This window comes from Schistosoma mansoni, chromosome 1, assembly GCF_000237925.1.
Source record: "Schistosoma mansoni strain Puerto Rico chromosome 1, complete genome".
Taxonomy (NCBI): domain Eukaryota; kingdom Metazoa; phylum Platyhelminthes; class Trematoda; order Strigeidida; family Schistosomatidae; genus Schistosoma; species Schistosoma mansoni.
In genome coordinates, this window is record NC_031495.1 from 44,545,879 (window position 1) to 44,565,895 (window position 20,017).

The 20,017-nt window shown below is 37.3% G+C and overlaps 1 protein-coding gene across 1 annotated transcript in view; it reads right to left on the bottom strand.

The window, feature by feature from the left end:
- Smp_196400 (putative sphingosine phosphate lyase) overlaps positions 1 to 19,624 on the bottom strand; it is a gene marked incomplete at both ends in the record, with an annotated part of 39,939 nt that extends 20,315 nt beyond the window's left edge. Inside the window, 2 exons of the mRNA XM_018794551.1 lie at positions 1,895 to 2,107; positions 18,922 to 19,624. Of these exons, the coding sequence (XP_018648953.1) occupies positions 1,895 to 2,107; positions 18,922 to 19,624 (916 nt within the window). The remainder of the gene's footprint in view (positions 1 to 1,894; positions 2,108 to 18,921) is intronic.
- Between the last annotated feature and the right edge of the window lie 393 nt (positions 19,625 to 20,017).

The following is a 20,017-nucleotide window of genomic DNA, read 5'->3' on the forward strand; positions in this document are numbered from 1 at the left end:
TAACCTCTGACCTTCTCTTGCACATATATATATATATATATATCGTTGTCATTGATAACATTTTGTCATTGCAATCCTTTACATTCACCTACGTCAATTGTTCCACACTATTTATTATCGCAATGCTCAAATTCTAATACATATTTGGTTGTAATTAACTGACGAGTAACCACGAAATATACTGAGTTCATATTATTCTGCATCAATATTTATTCTGGCCTTAACAATAAACTATATAACTGGTGTTCGGGTTTTTGAATAATCTCAAGTAAACCCTATGATTCTACTAAGAGATTTAGCTTGCCTTAAATATTCAGTTGACGGGACATTATTTATTTATTGGAGTCAAATATAAAGGAATTAATCCTCTACAAGTTGGTGAGCCGCATTTAGAACACGCACCATTCCTCTACAAGTCTGATGCATATTATCCAATCGGATCATAAAGAACCTGACATTGGAATTACTGTTCCAATTAACAATTCACTGACAGTCATAATAAATTCATTCATAACATTGTCCCTTTGGAATTATATCTGTAAATTCTCATATTTAATCCCAAAGTGACAGTTGTTTTTATTCGAAGAGTCTCTCATATATTTTTCTTGTTGTTATTGGTTATTTCTTCACATTGTATATTTCAATCCGCAGCTTATTATTATTGCTACTGTTATTATTTTTTTGCATTATGTCACTCGATGATTCACCAAGCCTTTCATCTAAGTCTTTTTCCGTGGGTGTCATCTCTGTACCTTTACCTGTTTTTAATCCTCGAAAGGCTGAACTCTGGTTCGCACGCTTACAGAGCTTTTTTGTTGCAAACAGAATCACAAGTCAGAGCACGAAATTTAGTTACGCAAATTCGTTGCTACCAGACAGCGTTATTGAAAAAGTGCCTGACGTCATTTTTAAACCGGGTCCTGACTCGCCATATAATTGCCTAAAAAGAGAGATCATACGTGTTACCTCTCTCTCCGACCAGCAGAAAATCGATCAACTTTTGGCCAATGTGGAGCTAGGGGATAACACACTTTCGCAATCAAAACGCCATTTGGCAAATGTTTCGGGGAATCGTATAGTTGATAAACGTTTATTATATCAATTGTGGCCCAGATGCCTCCCACAAAACATCCAACACATACTCGCAATCGCAGACGAAGATGTCGACTTTGACAGGCTAGCAGACATAGCCGATAGAATTTACGAGCGAACCAGGACTCACTCGGTATCACACGTACAAACAAACTCAACCGACAAGATAGCCGAGTTACGACAGACAGTCGAAGTCCTCACTAAACAGATATCCCAGCTCCAGTTTTCGAATAACCACCACTGCAAGTGTAAAGGAAGGTCCAGAAGCCGTACACGTTGTAGTCGAAGCACTGGAGAGGATCGACTATGATATGGTTGGATCGACAATGCTGATGGGCGGCCTATTCTCCTGCCCGATGGTGAATGGGGCATAAGTCCGTAAATATGTACGCCTTTCTTTTATTTCCGTATTATTTGTTTGATTTATTCCTGCTAATATCACGCATATCGTAAAATGCATAACTCATTTATGACTAGTGATTTTAACTAATTCTGTATACAAGAATATTATAGATAGAAGTATTAGAATTTATGTGGCAACTGATATTAGTGTAGCCCTAATCTAAGTTAGTTCGTACGTGATAATAAAACATTTACTACTACAACGAAAGAAATAAGTAGTGCTGGTGCTTTGTTTTCCGAACTTGGTATGGATATTTTTCATTAAACTTTAATTCATTGAATGGAATATGTATGATACCGTTGAGTCACTGAGTTGAATTCCAGTTGTTCATACCTCTTAAAATAGCAATAAATCTAGATTCAGAATGTTTTACCAACCACCTTACAGAAATTAAATTACCTGAAAAACTGCTGGATAAATAGACTGGTTCATTTTGATTATGTACCACATTGTTTGATGAGGTCGTTAATAAAGATTTCTTCAAAAATTCCTCCACGAATTTTTCACTCCACATCACTTTAGAAATGCATTGATCAGAAGATGGTCTATTGAAATGTGTGGGTGTTCCTGTTGAAGATATCGTTGCTGACGTTGATGACGTTACTGCTGTCGCTGAAGTAATTAGAGATAAAGAAAAGTAATTTAGAGTAAAGGAGGTAGACGGAAGTAGCCCATCTGTTACAGATTTTCGTATATATGATTTTTTTAACATAATGATCATTATAAATATTGTTTCCCTTAGTATCCATGATTATACTATCATCTAATGAGAATTGTTTTTTTTTTAAATGATTTTTTTAATATTTGTAATACTGTAGCTATTCGACTATTATCTTGTTACAGCTTGCGGCCGAGTGGATGCCCTGTTTACGTATGACGTAATAAGATCGCCAATCAGAGAGCAGCGTATTACCGATCGTACCAATGATAAACGAAAACTGTACAAGCAGTCTAGAATACTTGTCGGTCCTGCTTTCTGTCTAGCCCAGACAGTTAAATCCAGAACAGCCCCTGCGGTTCGAATCATCATATTTCAAACATAGTGAGTTAATATACTAATCAAACTGACCACATCGTACCATAAAATAGAAAATAACATTTGTACAAAATTTAGCCAAATGTGGCTGTGAATAGGGGAGATAGTAAATAATAGACAAGGCATGATTCAGGGATGGTAAATCATATAACAATAGTTTATAGTTAAAAATAAAGCTCATAATAAAGAGGACATGAATATGAATAGTTTAGTTATTTAGCAATCATACGATAAAAATATATGCGTATTATTGGTTCATAAATAGATCCCAAAGTTACCATTCACTATTGTTTTCGGGACATAACATATCTGAATTTAAAGTAGTAGTAATAAATACATGTTTGAAGTTTTTACAACAGACGAACTTGAAAACCAGTGACATCGAACAACTAAAATCATATTTTCTTGCACATTGTACTGACTAATTACATTTTATCTGCAACTAACATTTAAGAAAAAAATAAATCAATAAATCGTCGGAATTAAAATGTACCTTATACTGAAACATGTACTTTGAAGAATGTTAAAGCGAAGTTAGGCACACTACTATCACTATAACGCTGTAAAATCATCAGTTCGAATATTGGAGGTGTTGGTGTTGTATATGACTAAACTATTCCGAGCTAGGATGAATTTTCTGTGTAATTCTATTTAATTATCAAAGATTCTCTGGTTGATGCAGACCCGAGACGAAAACTCTACAGTTTTTCTATCGTCATTAATTAGTTCACTGTTAAAGTCTTCAGACAGAATAAAATTCTCTTTATAGTTAGTGAGATAACAATCATGTGTGATGGAGAAACCTCAGATAATCAGTTTCAGTGGTACAAATACATTTTTTTCTTTGACATTCCACTAATGTTTCAGTTGTGTTATAATTTTATAGTTTACAGTCGGCCACTTTATTCATTTCTTTAGAATCTAATAGTCCAAGAGAATCTATATATGTCATAACCTACTTCGAACCCACATGATAAGTGAGAGACTCGGTTGTGGTCAGGTTATTGAGAGTAAGCGACCTGTTTAACGGATCATGGTTACAACTCAGTCACCACTAAGCAATTCCTTTCTGGATCGGTCCAGTAACTCATATATACACATGAGTTTTTTTACATTATCAGTCAACCATTGGTACAAAGATTCCTACACATTCTTTGCGATATAACTCCGTATGGCTGATTGGTTTAGTGTATATTATCACTGAATTATACCACAGATATAACGGAAATGTAATTTCCAGAGTTATATTTCTAATGAGGAGACAGATTTTCAGATGAAGAATAGGAAATCTAAAGTATTGTTTCTAACATTCTCTTAGGATTTTATCCAATAAAATACAGTGAAAACTTTATATAATCCATGCAATAATTCATGTTCACTTTTGTTGGCTTCTTGTAATTCATTTGACCTCACCTAATCAAAATGAAAAACCATCTGGATACACGCTTCGTGTATCTGGAAGCTCGGATGCTGCTTTCCGTGGCCTCGCTGGAGTAGGTATAGCATTAAGTTCTAAGGTAGAACTAGCTCTTTTAGACTAGATCCCAGTAGACAGTCGTCTATGCGCTGTCCAACTAAACAGATCAGTAAGGACTCAAAAAGATAAGGAAACTCGTCGTTGCCTCTTCGTCGTCTCTCCCTATTCTCCCACTGACTGCAGCTCAGACGGTATAAAAGATGAGTTCTACAGGAAACTCTCCGACCTTCTCCGAAAAGCTAGGCGTTCTGATGTAGTAATTGTGGTAGGTGACTTAAATGCTCAAGTAGGTAAACTAAGTGAAAGGGAAAGACATCTGGGTGGATCTTATGGTGTCGTGGCTGAAAGAACAGATAATGGTGACCGTCTGTTGCAGCTGCGCTCAGATAACCTCCTATTTCTTGCAAATACTAATTTTAAGCATAAGGAAAAACATCTTCTGACATGGCGACCCCCTAATTCGTCCCAACGTTGGACCCAATAAGATCACATCGCTATCAGCCACCGATGAAGGGGCTCAGTAGAAGACTGTCGCTCATTCTGGAGCACATGTTTAGACTCAGATCATGCTCTAGTGCGAGCACGTATCTGTCTGAGTCTTACTGGACGTAAGAAAGACACTGTAGGTTAGCCTCTAAGGGTTCTACTTAATGATAGGCAAGCTAAGAATATATTTCAGGAACAACTGGAAAAACAGTTAGACAGACATGTAAGTTGTGTCCACCCTGAAGCAGCGTAGAATGACATCCGAAAAGCTGTGGAAACAGCTGTGATATCCGCTAGTAAGGTAAACCATAATGTTAGGGAGAAACAATAGAACTCGCCAGCATCTATCGCACTGATAGATGCTCGAAAACTCATCCCACCTGGCTCTGAACATAACGAAAACCGGAGTCAGCTTAAGAGCAGGCTAATAAGAAGCCTACACAATGATCGTGAACAGTGGTGGGTAGCGAAAGCAAGAGAGATGGAAAAGGCAGTGGTAATAGATAACAGTAGACAGCTATTCAGACTTGTTAAAGAAACCGGTATTAGGAACCCAAGTATCAGTGAAACTATCTCAGATAAAGATGGACATATCATTCACTCTCAATCCAGGAGATTGGATCGATGGGCAGAACACTTTAGGGATCAGTTCAACTGGCCTTCAGCCACACTTCCGTTTCATACGATCCCCAGTCGTCCTGAATGGCAAATTGATGTAAGTCCTCCAACTCTCTACGAGGTTGAAAACGCTATAGGAAATCTGAAGCAAGGGAGAGCAGCAGGCCCTGACAGGTTCACCACTGAGATTTTTAAGGATGGCGGTCCAGTACTAGCAGCGAGATTGACTGAGGTCTTAGGTAGAATCTGGGAACTGGACGTAATCCCATCTGACTGGTCCCAATCACTGATTGTGCCAGTCTATAAGAAAGGACAAAAGTCCTCCTGTGACAATCACAGAGGAATCAGTTTGACTAATATAGTGTCTAAAATATTAGCTTCAATAATACTTCGACGCCTAACTAAAGCTCGTGAAGAGCAGACTAGAGAAAACCAGGCTGGTTTTCGACCTGGACGTGGTTGCATAGACCAGATATTCACTCTACGTCAGGTCCTAGAACATAGACACACATTCAGACGTCCCACAATAGTAGTATTTCTTGACCTTAAGGTGGCATTTGACTCCGTTGATCATGAGGTTCTATGGCAGTGTTTGTCACTGAATAGAGTACCAAAGAAGTACATTAATCTTATAAAGGCTCTCTACTCGAACACAACTGGTCGAGTTAGAGCCAATAGTGAACTGTCATCAGAATTGGTTGCCTCAAGTGGTTTTCGTCAGGGCTTTCCACTCTCGTCATTCTTGTTTAACTTTGTCGTTGACATGCTTTTAGAGATAACACTTTCATCATCCCGATTCAAAGGGGTTGAACTTCTACCATGAGATCCACTTGTTGACTTAGAATACCTCGATGACATAGTTCTATTTGGCGAAGACGCTAACAAAATGCAGAGTCTTCTGACCACTATAAACAGCAATGCAGGCATGTTCGGGATACGATTCTCTCCCTCGAAGTGCAAAATGTTACTTCAGGATTGGGTTGCATCGACACCTGAACTAATGATAGGGAGTGAAGTGGTTGAGAGTGTTGACTGCTTCACTTATCTTGGGAGTCTTATCAGCCCTTGTGGTCTGGTGTGTGACGAAATCTCATCACGGATACAGAAGACTCGTCTAGCTTCCGCCAACTTGCGTCATTTGTGGTGTAGGCGAGATATCCGTCTAGCAACCAAAGGACGAGTATACTGTGCAGCAGTTCGTTCCGTCCTATTTATGACAGTGAAACATGGCCGATAAGAGTAGAGGATATTCGCAGGCTACTAGTATTTGATCACAGGTGTCTTCGAAGCATTGCACGTATATCCTGGGACCACCGGGTAAGTAATGCAGTTGTTAGGAAACGGGTACTAGGTAAGGATGGGAAATCGATTGACGAAGTAGTGAGACTTCATCAGTTGAGATGGCTGGGACACGTGTTACGTATGCCCAACCACCGACTACCTCGACGTGCAATGCTTTATGGTGTAGGAGTAGGTTGGAAGAAAGCTATGGGCGGCCAGACCAAAACGTGGCACAAATCGATGAAGTCACTGACAAGTGGACTGGGCCATGTTGGTAGGTGTAGACTACCTGGTTGGGATCCGCGAGATGATAGCAATCGATGGTTAGAGACCTTGAATGACATGGCCTAAAAACATTTGCAATGGTGAAGGTTCATCTACTCCTTGTGTTCTCCCAAATTCTAATCTTCTGAATTCTTCGTGTCTCTATCTTTTTTCTCTTTCCAAATTTATTTCATTGGATTATACTCCTTCAATAACATCTTCAAACCCTAATCTTTCACATCAATGCTTATACTCTCACTACCTCCACCACAATCAGATTTGAATCGACAAGTGCATCTCTGTGCTAATGTGGTATGGCAACTCGAACTGATGTACGTGCATACGAAGTTCTACGCTGTGACTGACTGACTGTCATTGACATAGTCGGAATCATGACAAATTGAATCGACACACTTTTTTTTCCACTTTAAATTGGTTTATAATTGACTGACTGAATGTTTATAGTCCAAGCTTATTCTTTTATTTGCATAATAAATGTTTGTAGTTGAAAAAATTTCTTTTATAAGATAACAAATTAAATGAACCTCATTTCTCTATTCACTTTGAATTTCATGCTGAGACATTTACAGATTAAACAATAATAATACTGTTAATAATAATAATCTAGTAAATAAATAATATTCAAATTAAACTATTTAACTATATTGAATGAATAATTATTTATCATAACTTAGTCTAAAAAACTATTTGGATTCATTTTGAATTATATAAACAGTAACAATTTCTGTATAAATTCACTTGATATTATTTACTGAAATCTTCCCAATAATGTTTAGGACTGCAATTGATCAGTCTCTTATTAGCGTATATACATACTGTGCTTATTGCCTCGATATTACTATAATTCACAAGCATTCTAAACAAATCAATTGGAAGATTCATGTGAACAATACCAAGTGAATATAACTTCACCCGATTGCACAAGCATGTGGCTATCAGGACTTAGTAGCTCAGTGGATAACACGCTGGCGTTTAGAGCGAACGGTACTGAATTCGGGTCTGAGAGTGAACATCAACTCTGAGACGCAGACACATCCAGGTGACGGGCCCAAATAAGACGAAGCGCGTGTACAGTATTTCACTGCTAGCTACTATCAATCTTTGCTTATAATTTTCTCATATTTGCACTTTTTTAAATGAATGTAAAAAAGGGAAGAGGAAGAAGACGAGATATTAATCTGTTTCTCTATTCTGTCAGCTACACATTTAACGATTGTTAGATTTATGTGCACTGCTATCATGTGTAAAAGAAATGATAGAATAACTGAAAGCTATCACCTCAGGCAGAGTGATGGCATACAACCACCTTTCCCCTTGTTCCATTCAAGCAGTGGGGTTAGGCAGCGTTGCCCGATCTCACCATTCCTTTTCAACTTTGCCAACGATGACATTCTGGAAACAGCTCTGATGGATGTAAGTAATGGCGGTGTGGATCTGCTGCCTGGAGAAAGACTTCTCGACTATGAGTATGCGGATGATATTATCTTACTGTGCGATAATGCCCAAGGCATGCAATCCGCACTTAATCAGGTGGCAATCAGTGTCCTCAGGTACGGCATGTGCTTTGCACCCTCCAAGTGCAAAGTACTCCTACAAGAATGGCAGGATTCTCATCCTGTACTCACCCTGGATGGTGAGCAGGTTGAAGTAGTTGAGAAGTTCGTGTATGTGGGTAGCTACATAAGTGCTGGTGGTGGCGTGAATGATGAGATTGATGCACGTATAATGAAAGCCGGAGCGGCTTATGCCAATCTGGGCCATCTTTGGCGCCTTCTTGATGTTAGTCTAGCTTTAAAATGTCAGATCCACAACGCATCGGTGAGAGCAGTTTTGCTCTATGCTTGTGAAACCTGGCCTCTCCGAGTTGAGGATGTTAAACGACTCCTTGTGCTTGATCATCGTTGTCTCCGAAGGATTGCTGACATCCAGTGGCAACACCATGTTAGTAATGCAGAGGTTCGGCATCGTGTGTTCGAACGCAGAGACGATAATTCATTTGGTGTCACCATCTTGAAACACCGACTTCGGTGGCTTGGATATGTTCTAAGAATGTCGTCCCAGAGAATTCCACGTCGTGCATTATTTGCCGATGCTGCGACTGGTTGGAAAAAGCGGAGAGATGGTCAGTGTATGACATGGTGTCGTGGCATGAAAGAGAGCTGCAAAGGGCTAGCTTCTGTTGGTCCTTCACGACTCCCTGGTTGGGGTCCGAGAGATGGTGCAACACAGTGGCTAGAGACGTTATCAGATATGGCTCAGAATAGAAGCCAGTGGCGAGCCTGCTGTAACCTTCTTTTATTTTCTTCATAAAGAGTGGTTATAACTCCTAACTGAAAGAGTCTTCCGGTTGTACATTTCAGTTCCCCTTCTCATTACTCTTCTCTTTTTTCATCCTTTTTTTCTTTTATATATACGCATCTTCCCCCTTTCTCCTCCCATTCTCATTGTTTTGTGTGACGCATATGTACCTGCTGCCCCTTTGTACCAATATGTATGTGTTTAAATAAATAAATAAATAATTTCAAGTGAACATGACTGTTCAAATTCATTTAGATTGACAAACAAAATAGAAATAGTTGAATGGTAAGAGAATATACATATTTTTATGAGTAAGTGTTAAGAAAGAACTAGTGCAATGTGAGAGATGAACTGAAAATTGTTATGATTAAATATCGCAACAAAAAAATTAGGAAACCAATAGGCAAGAGGCCTCGTATTCAGGCATCCTGTTAGTTGGAGTTCATCGATAAAGTGTACCTGTAAATTTGCGGGAACTGATGGTGGATTTGGACCTACGTCACCCAACATCACAATCGACGACATTACTACTGAGCCATTCGTACCACACCTTACATCCAATGGGACAAAGATGCATCTACAATTGATTGGTCAATGAGTAGTAACCAATATCATATAAGTCTAGTCGTTTAGTTCTGATCGAACTTTGTCTATCAGACTGCAAAACAGTCTAACATATCATACTGTATGTTGTATGACTGCCGATGACACGAGCAAGTCTGTCTTTTTAGGTTTTCTTCTGTAACAGATTACAATCAACATCGCCCGGTACCACAGTAACACATATTATCACTTAGTTACCGACGTCTTCCATCGTTCTGTTTCCCGTCAGCATTCCAAGTTAGCGCCTGCATCGTGATTCACTTTGGCGATTTCATTAATCTATGTCCTATCCACTTACAACGCATTTTGCTCATTTCCTCTTCATTTGGAAACTGGTTCGTCCTCTTCAACAATAGGTTGTTGCTGATGGTATCCGGTCAACGGACTAATTCCATCCAATTGATTGCTCGACAATGGTCCGTAGTGTCGTGATTTGGTTTGAGCACAACCCATCGTTACGGAATCGCGACTGTTGATTATTTAGTTTAGCAACACTCTGTGAAAATCTTTCCTCATACCGATAGTAGTGTGATGCCTCTGTAATTCTCACACTTGCTCAGATCTCCTTTCTTCGGAATATTGATAAGGTATCATTCTATTCATTCCGTCAGTACTTGTTCTTCTTCCTAAATCGTCCGGAATAAAATGTGGAGCATGTTTGCGGATACTTCTATGTCTGACTTTAATGCTTTATCTGGTATTTTGCCCAGTTCTTCTGCTTCTCACACTTGATTTGTCTGATGGCCATCCTGATTTCTTCGATTGTTCGTATAGCGAAATCTCTAGGGATATCTGTGTGTGCTGCTTCGATGTACGGTGGTTTCAGTGGGTATGGTCTATTCAAGAATCCTTCAAAGTGCTCTACCCACCTGTTCGACTGTTCTTCAATCTCAGTGATTCGCTTGCCTAGTTTGTTCTTGACTGGTCACTCTGCTTTACTATATTTCCCTGCTAGTCTCTTCGTTGTGTTATATAGTCGCTTCGAATTTCCTTATGTTGCAGAGATTTCTAATGTCGCTGTTAGGTCTCCCTCGTATTTCTGCTTGTCAGCTCTAAAGCTCAATACTACTTGTTTTGAGTAGATCCTGTATGGGCTGTAACCATTCGTTGAAAACCATCTTGAATTCGCTTAGTTTGTCAGTATCACAAAGTGAGGCTGTATTGAACCTGTGTAATGCCGTTTCACCAGTTGTTCAGTACTTTCTTGGATTGAGTTCAGTCTTGGCAACCTTCAGGTGGTGATCCAAATCTATGTCAACTCTTCTCCTGATTCTCACGTCTTACATTCACCTTCTGAACACTTTGGTGATGTGTGTATGATCGATCTGATTATCCGTGGTGTGATCCGATCAGACATATGTAGCTTCGTGTATACGTTTGTGTGAAAATATTGTTCCACCTATGAATATTTTGTTGAATGAACATAAATTTGCAAATGTGTCACCATTTGCGTGACCATTCTCACTCCTTTCTCCCAGTCAATCCATGTCGTAGCATGATATCTTCACACCCGGTGTTGTCTATTCCGACTTTGGTGTTTAAGTCTCTCATCTTGATGGTCAGGCCCTTTCCTGAACTCGTCACTCTGATTGACAGGAGCCTCTTCTAAAACTGGTCTTCTTTGTCTTCATTTTTGTCGTTGGTGGGTGCATAACACTGGATAACATTCATTGTGTTCCCTTCCTTCTATGCTTTGAATGATGCTTTGATGATTGTGGATCCATGAGATTCCTATCCTATGAGTGTTTAACGTGCTTCTTTGGACATCATCAGTGCAACTCCCTGAGTGTGTGGAGCATTTTCTACTTCATGGTCAGAGCACAAAAGCATCTGTCTTCAATCCAATCTTTTCTTTCTAGGTTTTTTCCGATGAGCTTCACTTATTCCGAGAACCATCAATTTGTATCTACTCGTTTCTGCAGCCAATTTATTGGTTTTCTTGATTCTAATACCTAAGACATTTAATTTAACTTCTGCTTCGTATTTCATAGTAGGATCTATGTTATTGTATGTTTTGTTAAACAGAACAAATAGGTACATAGACTGCTTATGACTATCACAGCAAAGAAATATGTCAATGACATATCTTCAATATAGTTTGCTTACTTCTTTTATTTGCTTAAGCTTTATCTGTTTCACATTCCTCATTGATGTCAATTGTTTCACATTATATTTTACTTCCATGGTATATTTCAGTACAAATGTTGCAGTCAACTGATGATAAACCACTAAATATAATGTATTCATATTGCTTTGCTTCAAGTTCTGGTATGAACTTTACCTGTAGTCACCAGGTAAATGTATTTCGGTTAGTATCTAACACTGTATTCACGTCTCGATATGAAAAATAACATTGTGATGATCTGATATAGTATATCTTATACTGTGTTGCCAGTCACTTTCGAAATATAGTTTAATGTATCGTCAACTTTACCAGTATTTTATAATTTCATTATATTTTATAGTGACACGTATATTATCCATGGAATTTGTCTATTTACCAACAATAGGCTCGGTATATTTTTTTTAAGACTTGACCAGATGTATGATAAGCAGTTTGTTCATTCTCTAATTTTGTTAAACTCAAAACCTTTTTCAATTCGTTTTAAATTTTCCAGATTATTTGTAATACAAAATGGCTTAACATTAGATTCTCTTTTCTCTATCTCCCTATTACCTACAGATTAGTTCATATTTATTAAGAAATGAAAGTATATAGTTCATTTTATTTAAAATTATCTTGTTTTAATTTTTATTGTTTAGCATTTTCCAATGTTAAATACTCTTCATTCATCATTCTGAATTAACGCCATTCCATGTTGAAATCTGTTTTTATTTAAATAATAATAATAATCTTTTATTCTATAGAACATAATTTTAAGGAACTTTCAGTTATAGGAAATTACTTTCGAGAAAATAATTCTGGAGATGGAAAAGTCAATTTCTCCTGACTTTTTCCATTTACTATCTATACATAACAAGAAAAGTTTAACAGTTGACTTTTACCTACATCAACTAGTTTCTGTTTAATTTTTCAAATAGTTAACTTACATAAATGTTTGTTTATTATGAGTGTATTTTTAATATTGTGTTGATATATTCAGTCTGTCTAATACATATGTGAACTGATTTACTAAGATTATCATTTATAATAATAAAAGAATAAACGAACGATTGGATTGTACTTAAATACCTGTCCTTTTGAGTAGACGTAAACTCAATGGTCTATCTTTATCCAGCTGTTAATCGTGCAATGACAATAATTAAACGATAAAACGTGAAGCAACCAGGCAAATGAAAGTTAGACTACCGATATTATCCGAAGACATTTTCAGAAATGAAAATAAAGATTAATAATGTGTGTCATCCTTAATAAGGAAGATTTTCAGGGGGGATAATAATAATGGACACTAAATATTGCTAAATACAGTTCTTATGGCTTTGATTCGCACACTTATTGTGCAAACTACATATTCTGAGCAAAATTGTAGAAGTGAATGTATCCCAATCAAGATTTAACGAAATTATTTCAAATAAATTGACAGTTAGACGAGCTGTTTATAATGATGATATGTTAATAGATTTATAATATCCCAATGAGTAGAAAATTAAATTCCTGGCGTTTCGCAACCTAGTATGAATTACTTCTTTAGGGAATAAATAATCTTGTCTGACTGATACAAGTTTGGGGGCATTAAGAAAATTCTTTTATTGGGTTTGTTTATACTAAGTAGACATTTAAAAGACCTACTTGGTTACCTATTTTTTTTTACAAAGGAACTTATACTAGGCCACGAGACGTCAGAAATCTAGTTTCTTACTCAATCGGAATATTATTAAAGTCTTGGCATCATTAATGCAGTTCTTGGTAGTAAACATCATTTGGCCACTTGATAAGTCAATCGACTACCTATATTCACACATTACAAGACGATCTTCCTACTCCATACCAAAAACGAACTGCTCTTTCATGTAGCATAGTTTATTTTGATTACACTATAGCTATTTCAAAACTTCACCTGTAGCTCTTCTAGAGTTACTGCCGGTCCCAAGCCCGGGTAAAGAAGGAAGGGTGGGCATGGGGTTAGCGACCCCATACCGTAGAAAGAATTCTTGCTAGAAAAAGGCCAACCAGATTAAGCAAATCAAACCATTTAAACTCTGACCTGGGAGTTGAATGAAGAACTATGACGCCTCAGGATGAAAGCCGAGATTCTTCGGAAGTCACGAGGTCGATGCACCTTCTAACAACCAGAGAAACACTCTTTATAGGTACATGGAATGTCCGGACAATGGGGGAGACTGGAAAGACCAGTTAAATAACAACGAAAATGAGGAGATACAAATTGGCAGCACTTGGAATCAGCGAAACCCATTAGACACAAGCTGGACAACAAAGGCTAGGTAAGGGAGAGATGTTGTTGTACTTTGGTCACGAAGATTAAAATGCTTCACACACTCAGGTAGTTGCTCTAATGCTGTCCAGACAAGCACGAAATGCACTTGTAGGGTGGGAATCTCACGAATCGAGAACCATCAAAGCATCCTCCAAAACAAAAAGGGAGGGGATCACAATGAATGCTATCCAATGGTATGCACCCACCAATGATGGCAACGACGACATTCTATGAGAGGCTGCAACCAACCATAGCGAAATGCTCAAGAGAGGACACCACCATCCTGATAGGAGATCTAAACGCCAAAGTCGGAATGGACAACACTGCGTATGAAGATATCATGGGACGACATGGACTAGGATAGAGAAATGAAATTGGGTAGAGATTTGCAAACCTATGTGCATTCAAAAAATTACAAACATAATGCGTACATAAAGCTACATGAATCTCGCCTGACCACACCACAGAAAACCAGATCATATTTGTATTAACAAAAAAATCCGAAGGACAATGGAATATGTGAGAACCAGGGGATGAGCTAACACAGCTTCAAATCAACAGCTGGCCCTGGTCAAGATGAAACTGAAGCTAAAGAAGCATTGGACAACTGGGGAAACAGCATTACAAATTTCAATACAGCCTTTCTTCGAAATACGAACAAACTCAACCAATTCAAGATTACTCTCAACTACATGTTTCAAGCTTTACAGGATCTACTGAAAGAATAAACTACTCTGAAGGACAACTAGAAAGGGATAAAAGAATCACTAACTTCAACGTATCAGGAGGTTTGGTTCTGGGTCGCAAGAAGCATCATAAGGAACGGATCTCTATGGGAACCCTGGACAAGATTCAAGAAAGGGAGAACAAGAAGACAGCAATTAGCAACAATCGAACACGATCGGAAAAATTCAAGGCACAAGCAGAGTACACAAAAGCAAACAAGCAAGTGAAGAAGAACATTAAAGCCGAAAAACAGAAATACATGGAAGGACTAGCAACGACGGCGGAAAATCTGATAGAGAAGGGAATATTTTACAACTATATGAAGCAACAAAGAAACTAGCAGGGTGATATAGTCAACCGGAGAGACCACTCAAGGACAAAGAAGGCAAACCAATCACTGAAATTTAAGAACAGAAGAAAAGATGGGTAGAATACTTGGAGGAACTGCTGAATAGACCAGCCCCATTGAATCCATCGGACATCATAGAATCACATACAAACCTTCCTATAGATGTCACTCCACCAACGATCGAAGAAATCGAGATGGACATCAGACAAATCAAGATTAGGGAATCATCAGGACTTGATAATATACTAGCTGAAACACTGAAGTCAAACATTGCAGTAACTGAAAACATGCTTCACTTTTCTATTCAAGAAGATTTGGGTGGAGAAACAAGTGCCGACGGACTGGAAAGAAGGATACCTCATCAAGATACCAAAGAAGGGAGATCTGAGCAAATGTGAGAATTACAGAGGCATCAGTTTGTTGTCAGTACCAGGGAAAGTTTTCAACATAGTGTTGCTGAACCAGATGGAAGACGCAATAGATGCCCAACTTCGAAATCAACAGACTGCATTCCGTAATGATCGGTCGTGCACAGATCGAATTGCGACACCACGGATCATCATCGAACAATCAGTTGAGTGGAATTCGTCACTATAAATCAATTTCATTGAATATGAGAAGGCATTTGACAGTGTAAATAGGAGAAAATTATGGAAGCTTCTTAGACATTATGGAGTTCCTGAGTAGACTGTCGACACTATCCAGAACTCATACGACGGACTATAGTGGGAAGTCGTGCATGGAGGACAGCTGACAGATGCATTCCCAGTAAGGACCGGAATCAGACAAGGCTGTCTACTCTCCCCCTTCCTCTTTATTCTGGTGATTGACCGGATTATGAAGACCTCAACGTCTGAGGGGAAGCACGAAATACAATGGACATTTCAGAATCAATTAAACTATTTGGACTTTGCAGATGACCTAGCGCCCCTATCCCATACACACGAACAAATATAGACGAAGACAACCAATGTAGCAGTAGCCTTTGCATCAATAGGCCTCAACATACACAAAAGAAAAAGCAAGATCCTCAAATATAACACGGAGATCGCCAAGCCAATCACACTTAATGGAGAAACTCTGGAAGATGTGGGAACATTCATATACCTGGGAAGCATCACTGATGAACAAGGAGGATCTGATGCAGATGTAAATGCGAGGATTGGCAAAGCAAGGACCGCATTTCTATAATTGAACACATTTGGGACTCAAAACAACTGCCAACTAGTTTCAACGTGTGAATCTTTAATACGAACACCAAGACAGTCCTACTGTACATTCATCGTCAAGAAGGTACAAGTATTCATAAATAGTTGTCTACGCATAATACTCAACATTCACTGGCCGGATACCATCAGCAACAGAGTTTTATGGGAGAAGACAAACCAGGTCACAAAGAAAGACGAAATTAGCAAAAGACGTTGGAAGTGGATCGGACATACATTAAGGAAATCACCAAACTGCATCACGAGGCAAGCCCCAACTTGGAATCCTGAAGGGAAGCAGAAAAGAGGAAGGCCAAAGAACACATTACTCCGGGAAATTAAAGCAGATATGAAAAGGATGGATGGTTACTGGAAAGAACTGGAAAGGATTGCCCAGGGCTGGTTTGGATGAAGAGTGCTGGTGGGCGGCCTATGCTCCTCCGCTAGGGGTAACAGGCGTAAGGAAGTAAGTATGACTAATAAAGCTGTAAACAGGTCTATCAATTATTCTAAAACGATGCTAATTTGTGAGTTCCCTTGAAGTCAGCCAGTTATGTTTCTTAAACTTTGAATGAACAATTATGTTTTATTTTGAGCTGTTAATAAGGATACATATCAATTAAATTTTACTTATTCCCTTGTATTATCCAGCTAATTTGATATTTTGCAGCTCTATAAAATGGAATGAACTATTCTATCTAGCTTTCATTGTATACTAAGTATATTCCTACTGTTTTCCTACAGTCAAACTATTTATAGTCATCTGAACAATAAACTGACCGTCAGAATGTCTGTACATATTCAAGATTCTCATCAGCAGAAGAGGGTAACAGTTGTCATAGTTTCCCATCGTCTATACAGTTCTTATCGGCCCAGCTAAAACTTGTGGTTGGCTTGAAAAAAGCTGTTTTCTTCAATATAATATCTTTAGAAACAGCCCTCAACATTCTCTGATATTCGCAGGACATTTCCCTCATTTTTCACCTGAATTTGATGTAATTCGTTTCGTTTATGTATTCACTGCACAGATCATCCATATAATGGTTTAATGAATCTGTGAAAGACAATCTCTATGAAACTATCATGAGAAGACGCTGAAGTATTTACACCCTTACCAATTAAAAAGTGGTTTGTTGATGAAGCATAACTAATTCAATATTAGAGTAATTATTTTGGGAATTATTGAATCGAAATATCATCAAAAGCCTTGACATTAATTTTGTAACAGAGGCTTCCCTTGTTTATGATTTCCAACCCAATGACCTTAAAAGAAAGTGCTCGATATGTAAACCATGTTAGGGATTATTAAAAAAAGAGCTTTATACACAAATGTCTCTACTATTCGGATTATCCTGTCTTTGGGAATACTCAGAGTTATTAAACTAGATCTGAGATCACAACACGTTAGTATTTTAGGTCCGAAGTAATGTGAACAAACGTTTTCCATGATCAAAGAATTTTTTCAGTTAAGTATTCAAAAAGTACCTGACTCGACGACTGTAAATTTGAAATATCTACATTATAATTAATCATTTGTTAGTAAATTATCTCATGTTGCTCAATTCCTGGTGTTAAACAAACTATAAAAGTAGAACATAACATTGTACATTCTATTATTTAAATAAATATTTACGCGTCATTGAACCTGTTTTTCGCAATTGAACGAATTTTTTCAAAGAGCATCATGAAGAAAACGAGATATGGTATGTGTCCGTGAATCAGAAGCGCATCCGTGTTCAATATGGATGTGGTATCAAGCATTTTCGGGCGTCAGGCCATTAAGACGCTGATAATTTGACTTAACCTTGTTATTAGATATGGACTACCTGGTTTGGGATCACGTGATGATCGTAATCAATAATTAGGGACTTTGTATAATATCGCAAAAAATCGTTCTCAATGGTTCAGGTGCATCCATTCTTTGTATTCCCACAAATTCTGTGATTCTAAATTTCTCATACCTATATCTTGTTTTCACTTCGCCATTTTATATTTTCTTGAATCGTATTGTGCTACTTATTTAGACATGAGTAGTATACAACGGTAGTCAGGAAAGAACGGAAACAGAAAGAAATTGGTATGAAAATGCAGGAACAACGAAATCTAAGACGATTGACTGATATTTGCAAAAGGAATGGTCAAGTTTGAGACAATTGATTGACATTCTGCAAAATAGGTATTACTGTATGGTTCTCAGATTTTACTAAAGCGTACTGTAATTTTGTGTTCAAATGCATTCGATTGACCCCACCGGTGTTCTCGTTCACTACAGTTATTAACTCTACTAGTCTTAGATTTGATCTGAAAACTTCAACTCCCTGTGGTAACAGGTTATTGAAACTTTAGCCGGTGTACATACGTACCTGGTTCTACGTTATCACTGACTGACTAACTTTCACTACATTTGGTTTTCTCATCCGGCAGTTCAGTATGCACTACATTGGCATATCAATCTATATAGCTTTATGTAAATAAAATGAAATCACTCGTAAAAATCGTGATTTATGATTCTGTCCTAACTTACTTAATGAACAGAAGAATGTTCGAAATGCTAGGTATTGTACCTTCAGTGAACACTGGAAAAAAGGATGATCTACCTGACATACCAAAGATTATTAGCAATATAGTTAATAGTTTTTTTACAAAATTCTGTTTACTTACCTACCTAATGATGATTTTAATTCATTTTGATCAGGAGTAAAATTTCGTTGCCAAAACGATCGCCCAAAATTACATCCACGTTGTGAAAATACTGAACGAAATGTAGATGAAGTATTATTATTCCATGTATGAGGTGGTAAACTCACACTATGACTGTTATTTATATAATTACCGCTAGTAGGATGTTCACTTTGTGCTCGATGAAATAATCGTTGTTGATGTAATTTTTGAATTAAATAATTACTATCAATAACATTATCATTTAGTGTATTTATTAATCGATTATGTTGTACAGGTAATTTTTTCTTCTGTTGTCTAATTTCTTTTATTAATTCATCAACTGAAATATTACTGTTCAGTTTCCCATTCGTAGTTTTACTTATATCTGTCACACTGACCGTATTTGATCGTTTTAATTGTTGTTTGCTTGAGAAATTTGGTTTAATTCGTGTAATAATTGGTGGGTTTGTAGTTTCATGCGAAATAGAATAAATTCCTTCTTTATTCACTGGTTTTTTTATTGATGGATTATTCATGAGTATAGAAAAATTCCTTGACTGTGATATACTTTGTTTATTGTTAAACTTATGTTCAGTTGAAGCGTTATTATTATAAATTGTTGATTGTAACGATATGTTATTGTTATCAGAAGGATGTAAAGACAGAAATTCATTCAGTGTAAGACCTTCTGAACGTAGTAGAAACATATTTTCTTTATTAATTAATCAATTTTATTCATTTACTGTTGAAAACTTGTTTTGGGAAAAACAAACGATGAAAAAAGAATTTCGATGAGTTAAAAATCGAAATAAAAAAATTAAAAAAATTTTAAAAAATATCTGAAACACCAAGTTAAATATTTATTCCTTAAGTTACCTAACTTGAAACGTAACAAACAATATGAATTTTCTAGAAATCAAATATAGTTTCAGATTACAGCAAAGTTAATCAAATTCGTTCTTCAAAGGACAAGTTGAGCAAAGGAATATTTGTTTTTAATTAGTTCTTCATCAGAGCCTCACACTAATATTTAGATTTTAAAAATGAGTCTAAATTCGATACCAAATAAACGGTGGCGAGTCATTTTAACAACGTAATAA